An 8,857-nucleotide genomic window follows, 5' to 3' on the forward strand; every position below is an offset into this window, starting at 1 on the left:
ACTCAAGTCTGGTAACACCAGAGACCGTATATCATACTCAAGTCTTTTACACCAGAGACCGTATATCATACTCAAGTCTGGTAACATCAGGGACCGTATATCATTATCAAGTCTTGTTTTGTGCTCCACCCTAATGGCTTGTTCCGGTATTAAATTAATGATAGCATCTTAGAATGCATGAAGCATGAATACAGGCCCAGAGATTGTCCCAGGTCAGGACGTCACGCGTGTGACGTCACTACATATGTATGTCAGGGCACTTACAACCGCTTCCAAACTGTAGGTTTGACGGCGGGAAGAATCAGTCCAAGAACTGTAAGAAACCGCCTGTGTGGACGGCACATTCGTCCACGCCACAACGTCTAGCTATCCGCCCTGTACCACAGTGTGTACCGAAATGTCGAACTAACCTAATTTTCTTGCATCAGAAACAACATTTCTGTTTCTCAAAGTTTCAAACCCCATTTCAGAGTTTCAAAGTTTGCCGCAGTCAGCCTGCCACTTTTTTGCTGAAACATGTAGTATTGGATGGTTTAGCGAAAAAATGGCTGCACTTCCAGACAATCACACCACGGGTCTTTGCATGTGGCTGACGTCACCCCATCAATATTTAAAAAATAGCAGGCTGACTGAGAAAAACTTTGAAACTCTGAAATGGGGTGTATTTTTGGAGGAAACAGAGTTTATGTCTGCAGAAGGAGAATACATTTTACGTACATATAGGAGGTTTTTAAAAGACAAATTATCCATCTTTCAAACGGAACTAAGCATTTTCCCGTAGAACAACTAGAAATGTTGATTTTGATGCAAGAAAATTAGGTTGGTTCGACATTTAGACATCGAGAGCTTTCCTCCCTTCTCGGATATATTATCATTGGGGTGTAATTTTTACCGAAAATCGATATAAACCCCTACAACATGTAAAATTACTCTGAACACTTTAGTTTAGGTCCAAATATAGCTGCGACAAATTATCAGGTCCCTGTGCCCTTTACTGCAGCGATGCCATCGCTAGGCATGTCTAACTAGACGGGATTAATCCCATATCTTGTTCTCAGACGAGTCTCGGTTTCTCTTTAATGAATACGAAAACGGTATTTATCTATAACAACATTTATTGAAAATTTGGATGATAAGATTTGTATGTCACTTAAAATAAAATGAAAGAGCAACAATAATACTAAAGACAAGTAAGTATAAATATACTCAGATCATATCGACACAATCTTCCGATACTACGGAAAATCCAGGACGTGATGGATATAAACCGTAACTGTATGTAGAGCTGGCGACTGCGACCTGCGCTATCACCCACACTTACACAGGGAGACTGCTGGCTATGACCTCTCACCCACACTTACACAGGGAGACTGCTGGCTATGACCTATCCCCCACGCTTACACAGGGAGACTGCTGGCTATGATCTATCACCCACACTTACACAGGGAGACCGCTGGTTATGAACTATCACCCACACTTACACAGGGCGACTGCTGACTATGAACTATCACCCACACTTACACAGGGACACTGCTGGCTATGACCTATCGCCCACACTTACACAGGGAGACTGCTGGCTATGAACGAGCACCCCCACTTACACAGGGAGACCTCTGACTATGATCTATCACCCACACTTACACAGGGAGACCGCTGACCATGAACTATCACCCACACTTACACAGGGAAACCGCTGGCTATGAACTATCACCCACACTTACACAGCGAGACTTCTGACTATGAACTGCTATGGTCAATGTGTTAACTATGTACATATACGGAGACTGCTGGCTATGAACTATCACCCACGCTTACACAGGGAGACTGCCGGCTATGACCTATCACCCACTCTTACACAGGGAGACTGCTGGCTATGACCTATCCCCCACACTTACACAGGGAGACTGCTGGCTATGTCCTATCCCCCACACTTACACAGGGAGACTGCTGACTATGCTCTATCACCCACACTTACACAGGGAGACTGCCGGCTATGACCTATCTCCCACACTTACACAGGGAGACTGCTGGCTATGACCTCTCACCCACACTTACACAGGGAGACTGCTGACTATGCTCTATCACCCACACTTACACAGGGAGACTGCCGGCTATGACCTATCACCCACACTTACACAGGTAGACTGCTGACTATGATCTATCACCCACACTTACACAGGGAGACTGCCGGCTATGACCTATCTCCCACACTTACACAGGGAGACTGCCGGCTATGACCTATCACCCACTCTTACACAGGGAGACTGCTGGCTATGACCTATCCCCCACGCTTACACAGGGAGACTGCTGGCTATGATCTATCACCCACACTTACACAGGGAGACCGCTGACCATGAACTATCACCCACACTTACACAGGGACACTGCTGGCTATTACCTATCACCCACACTTACACAGGGAGACTGCTCGCTATGACCTATCACCCACACTTACACAGGTAGACTGCTGACTATGATCTATCACCCACACTTACACAGGGAGACTGCTCGCTATGACCTATCACCCACACTTACACAGGGAGACTGCCGGCTATGACCTATCACCCACTCTTACACAGGGAGACTGCTGGCTATGACCTATCACCCACACTTACACAGGTAGACTGCTGACTATGATCTATCACCCACACTTACACAGGGAGACCGCTGGTTATGAACTATCACCCACACTTACACAGGGACACTGCCGGCTATGAACTATCACCCACACTTACACAGGGCGACTGCTGACTATGAACTATCACCCACACTTACACAGGGAAACCGCTGGCTATGAACTATCACCCACACTTACACAGGGATACTGCTGGCTATGACCTCTCACCCACACTTACACAGGGAGACTGCTGACTATGAACTATCCCCCACACTTACACAGGGAGACTGCTGACTATGAACTGATATGGTCAATGTGTTAACTATGTACATATACGGAGACTGCTGGCTATGAACTATCACCCACACTTCCACAGGGAGACTGCTGACTATGAACTATCCCCCACACTTACACAGGGAGACTGCTGGCTATGATCTATCACCCACACTTACACAGGGAGACCGCTGACCATGAACTATCACCCACACTTACACAGGGACACTGCCGGCTATGAACTATCACCCACACTTACACAGCGAGACCGCTGACTATGAACTGATATGGTCAATGTGTTAACTATGTACATATACGGAGACTGCTGGCTATGAACTATCACCCACACTTACACAGGGAGACTGCTGGCTATGAACTATCACCCACACTTACACAGCGAGACTGCTGACTATGAACTGATATGGTCAATGTGTTAACTATGTACATATACATGTACTTCAGAAATGGGTCACACAGATGACGGGGTCGTTATTTACGTTACATCTGTATACAATAACAAAAAATCACCTAGCTGAGTACAGAGAGTTTCTTTGGGGCTACGTACAAAAAATGTACACACTTTGACGTACTGTTTTCATACCTGACCCGAATATAAAATATGTACATGATCTTGTTTGGACACGTTCCATTGCATTAACGAATAGATAATACAACATAGTTCACCTAACTCAAGTCGGGGCACCACACCACAAGGCTCACAAAACATACAGTGTACGACACATAACTCACTAAAAACATTTACACCGGGACAACACATTACATCGCTCACTTAACATACATCAGAAAGCTCATTAAATATTCTTAAACAAAGGAACAATACGCCACAGTTCACCGGTCAAACTTACACCGGGACAACACGCCACATAGCTCACTAAAACATTTGCACCGGGACAACACATTACATAGCTCACTAAAACATTTACACCGGGACCAACACATTACATAGCTCACTAAAACATTTACACCGCGACCAACACATTACATAGCTCACTAAAACATTTACAACGGGACCAACGCATTACATAGCTCACTAAAACATTTACACCGGGACAACAAATTACATAGCTCACTAAAACATTTACACCGGGACAACACATTACATAGCTCACTAAAATATCTACATCGGGACAACACACCACATCGCTCACTTAACATACATGTACATCAGATAGCTCATTATTAATTCTTAAACTAAGGAACAACACCCATATTTCACCAGTCAAACTTACACCGGGAGAACACGCCACATAGATCACCAACCATATATTTGTACATATAGATCACTTAAAATACTTACACCAGGACCCCTAATTATAAAGCTCCCAAAGCAAACCTTACATCGGACACCACAAAACAGTTCACCAAACGCAACAGTAAGGCTTTACCAGGCCGAAACACATTAATGATACCGAATATGCTATAGTTAGTGTTAAGATGTATGGGTTACAATAATCAGAAATATGATGATGTTTGACAAGCTTCAGGTTTTCTATGGTATTTACAAGACGTAACTTATACATACAAAATCAAGCACATACACCATACATGTACACTATATATACACTGTTTCCTATCTACATATTGTACACAGCAAACATGTCCAGCAATGTTAATTCCCACAAATTGAACATGTTAGCTAGCTCCGCCGATACCCCTAGAAATGGTCAGGATGGGAGCCTGCCATAATCACAACGTCCCTCCCCGATATCGCCAATGGAGGCCGAAGAATACGTCTCTCCTTGATAAGTGGAAACAGCCCGGACCTACATCCACATTACACATGAGATCTGTAAACAATACAGCCGGTACCACTGTTGCTGGTTGGTCCCCTGTCTCAACTTCCAACCATAGCTAAGCGATACAATAGGTTAACACGTCTGTAACCAACCCCTATTTCGGTCTTCCAGTGACGTTCAACGTAATGGCAACGCCAAATTAGTGTCTTATCCGAAATTTAGCTGGTATATGGCAAGTGTGTTGCGAACTGGAGTTGGCACTTAAAATAGTTTTGAGTAAAACGCTCATCTATAACGATTGTTCGCGTGTGTCAGGTATGAACTACTTCCTAACCACATACTTATGTCAAAGGACGTCATGAATGACGTCATATCACTTATGCTAAGACAACTTGTATAAACCGAATCTGTTGACGCTGGAATCATCATATATGTAACTGATGTCTTTCACAGCGACAAAGATGGCGTCCTGCGCATTAAGTTCCAGTACCGCTGTAGCCACACTTTTCTTTATATCATTTTCTTTAAGCGTAAATCGGTTCATCTGCACAACCTTATTTGGAAATCGCACCAAGGAATGGACTTGAATATTTGCTTTGGTTACATCCTCTTCAGAATCGAGATTACCTCGAAACTCCAAATCGCTATAGACCCGATACAGGCCGTCTTCGGGGACCTGGAGCATTGTATAGGATCCAATAGTGGTTATAGTAACTCCCCCTCTCAGGTAAGACCCGTCGTACTGAGTCCAACGTAATCCGCCATCTGAAAGACAATGAAACGTAACTTGTTAAATAATGTTACTTGAAATATTTGTATCTCATAATCAATCCAAAGACTTCAAATTGTACGCGTCCTGCTTTGGAGAATGTTTGTGTACGTGTAGGTGCGTGTTACGTTTTCTTAAAGGTCAAACGAACACGTCGTGACCTTGAACTTGGAACATAAACAAAATAACGGAACTATGATTGGACCTTTTGTGTGTAATAGTTGACAAAACCCCATAAACGATCCCTAATATCAACTTGTTCCAATCTATAATAATGAATCTAGTGTCAACAAAAACCATAGATACTATCAAATAGTGAGGTAATGAGGACGTTTAATTCCAATCTATAATAATGAATCTAGTGTCAACAAAAACCATAGATACTATCAAATAGTGAGGTAATGAGGACGTTTAATTCCAATCTATAATAATGAATCTAGTGTCAACAAAAACCATAGATACTATCAAATAGTGAGGTAATGAGGACGTTTAATTCCAATCTATAATAATGAATCTAGTGTCAACAAAAACCATAGATACTATCAAATAGTGAGGTAATGAGGACGTTTAATTCCAATCTATAATAATGAATCTAGTGTCAACAAAAACCATAGATACTATCAAATAGTGAGGTAATGAGGACGTTTAATTCCAATCTATAATAATGAATCTAGTGTCAACAAAAACCATAGATACTATCAAATAGTGAGGTAATGAGGACGTTTAATTCCAATCTATAATAATGAATCTAGTGTCAACAAAAACCATAGATACTATCAAATAGTGAGGTAATGAGGACGTTTAATTCCAATCTATAATAATGAATCTAGTGTCAACAAAAACCATAGATACTATCAAATAGTGAGGTAATGAGGACGTTTAATTCCAATCTATAATAATGAATCTAGTGTCAACAAAAACCATAGATACTATCAAATAGTGAGGTAATGAGGACGTTTAATTCCAATCTATAATAATGAATCTAGTGTCAACAAAAACCATAGATACTATCAAATAGTGAGGTAATGAGGACGTTTAATTCCAATCTATAATAATGAATCTAGTGTCAACAAAAACCATAGATACTATCAAATAGTGAGGTAATGAGGACGTTTAATTCCAATCTATAATAATGAATCTAGTGTCAACAAAAACCATAGATACTATCAAATAGTGAGGTAATGAGGACGTTTAATTCCAATCTATAATAATGAATCNAAATCAAATCTACAGTACTACTATTTATACAAGCAGACAAATAAATAACTACGTTCTAATATTATTAGTATATAGTTTTACCTGAGCTTCTTTCGAAGTCCAAGAACGCGAGACCGGCAGGCTGGACTCTCCCATCTTAATTGATAAAAAAAAAATATAGTATAAAACTATATACAAGTAACATTTACAAACATACTAGAAACAAGAGTCATGTAGTTAAGGTTGTATTAGAAACGAACGACAATTATAGACATTAGCAGTTAAAGAATTATCGGAATATCAGAGAAAAGCAAGAATTATGAACAGGAAATAGCTAAAGAAATACGACAATTATCAGATATTTTCAGGAGCACAATTTTTGTGGTTTCCCGACAAAACACCATTTCGTGGGTACACGAATTCGTAGATTACGAGTACCTACTCGAACGGAGAATTGCTTTATATCAAACTTTTGTAATTACTTCGTGGACCTATGAATGCGTGGATGAAGATTACCTATTACCACAGTAGCTTAAGAAATTCAAATATCGGAATATCAGAGAGGTTTGGTTTATTTTGGTTTAGTATTGTTGAACGTCCTACCAACAGCTATGGTCATTATCAGAGAGTAACGACAATTATTGTAGAAGGAAATAGTTAAGGAGATATGAAAATTAAAAATCAAGAAAGAGATAAAAAAAAATATATAGGAATATCAGAGCGAAACGAACATTGCAAGAAAAGAAATTGTAACAGATTTTTTTTTTATTAAAAAATGTATATATATTTTTTTAAATGCAGCACATTCGTTATGTTCGACGGTTTCTAAGTAAAATTATCAGGACCTTTGAGCCAGCTGTGCTTATTTGCGAATCCAGCACACGTTCAACATATGCCGGGTTAACATATTGGGTCTCCTACCTGAAGTTGGTGGGCAGTCAAAACTGGATACACCGCTGTCCAATGCATGCGAAAAGTCATAATCCTGGCGTGACTTCAACTGCAATTAAACAAAATACTGTCAAAAACAGAGATGTAAATAAACAAATACATTGGTTGTGTTAAGTTAAATTCCTTAGCTGTTGTGATGTTATTTTGGAGGAATAAATGCCTATGTTAAGGAAATGTAAGTCTTCGGAGTGCACTTTGGTCATACATGATCTCAATTTTCTTCCGTTTTATTTAGCTTTCCCCAATGAATCGGACTTATCAATGAAAGCCGTTAAGTACAATGGAATATGCTGCTACATGGACAAAAGACATTCTGAAATACTCTATAACGAACGTTTCCTAATGACGATATACATTTGTGAGCTCAATTGGAATTAACATTGGAGCAGACGTCGGAATAATTTTGCCAGTATCTTCAACACGTCTGGACTATTTCATCACATCTATTTGCACAATTTGGAATTTTTGAACGGCGCGTATGTACATAGCGATTGACCAATGAGAATTGTCGTTACTACACAGATGTGATTGAATCAATGTGTATAGGATGCATTAGTAATCACTACTTCAAGTTTCAAGTTTTTTTCGAACTTTAGGCCATTGGCCCATCAGTATACAATACATATTATACAGAACTCATGGACACTGTACAGAGAATAAAGACAATCATATTCCATTATAATACCCTTAATTTGTTTGCCTCATAGATGAATTTTCCTAGTGTACACAATTCTTTAATATTATGGACACTCAATAACTGAACGACTTTTTGGAATTTAGAACACACCCTAATAAAAAGTGGCATTCGTCCTCTGTTTCAGAGGGGGAGTTAAACCGTTGACAATATCTACGTCCTCTGCTTCAGATGGGAGTTACACTGTTTACAATATCTACGTCCTCTGCTTCAGAGGGGGAGTTACACTGTTTACAATATCTACGTCCTCTACTTCAGAGGGGGAATTACACTGTTCACAATATCTACGTCCTCGGCTTCAGAGGGGGAGTTACACTGTTTACAATATTTACGTCCTCTACTTCAGAGGGGGAGTTAAACCGTTTACACTATCTACGTCCTCTAATTCAGAGGGGGAGTTAAACCGTTTACAATAACTACGTCCTCTACTTCAGAGGGGAGTTACACTGTTTAAAATATCTACGTCCTCTGCTTCAGAGGGGAGTTACACTGTTTACAATAACTACGTCCTCTGCTTCAGAGGGGGAGTTACACTGTTTACAATATCTACGTCCTCTGCTTCAGAGGGAGAGTTGCACTGTTTACAATATCTACGTCCT

The 8,857-nt window shown here is 40.3% G+C and overlaps 1 protein-coding gene across 1 annotated transcript in view; it reads right to left on the minus strand.

Annotated features, from left to right (window-relative positions):
- Nucleotides 1–1,104: 1,104 nt before the first annotated feature.
- Nucleotides 1,105–8,857, minus strand: part of LOC110464259 — a 14,069-nt gene continuing 6,316 nt past the window's right edge. Inside the window, exons 2-5 of the mRNA XM_021519369.1 lie at nucleotides 7,535–7,613; nucleotides 6,716–6,769; nucleotides 3,214–5,412; nucleotides 1,105–1,611 (exon numbers count right to left, since the gene is read on the minus strand). Of these exons, the coding sequence (XP_021375044.1) occupies nucleotides 5,030–5,412; nucleotides 6,716–6,769; nucleotides 7,535–7,613 (516 nt within the window). The 3' untranslated portion in view covers nucleotides 1,105–1,611; nucleotides 3,214–5,029. The remainder of the gene's footprint in view (nucleotides 1,612–3,213; nucleotides 5,413–6,715; nucleotides 6,770–7,534; nucleotides 7,614–8,857) is intronic.

Source organism: Mizuhopecten yessoensis, unplaced genomic scaffold (assembly GCF_002113885.1).
Source record: "Mizuhopecten yessoensis strain PY_sf001 unplaced genomic scaffold, ASM211388v2 scaffold10977, whole genome shotgun sequence".
In the NCBI taxonomy this organism is placed as follows: Eukaryota; Metazoa; Mollusca; class Bivalvia; order Pectinida; family Pectinidae; genus Mizuhopecten; species Mizuhopecten yessoensis.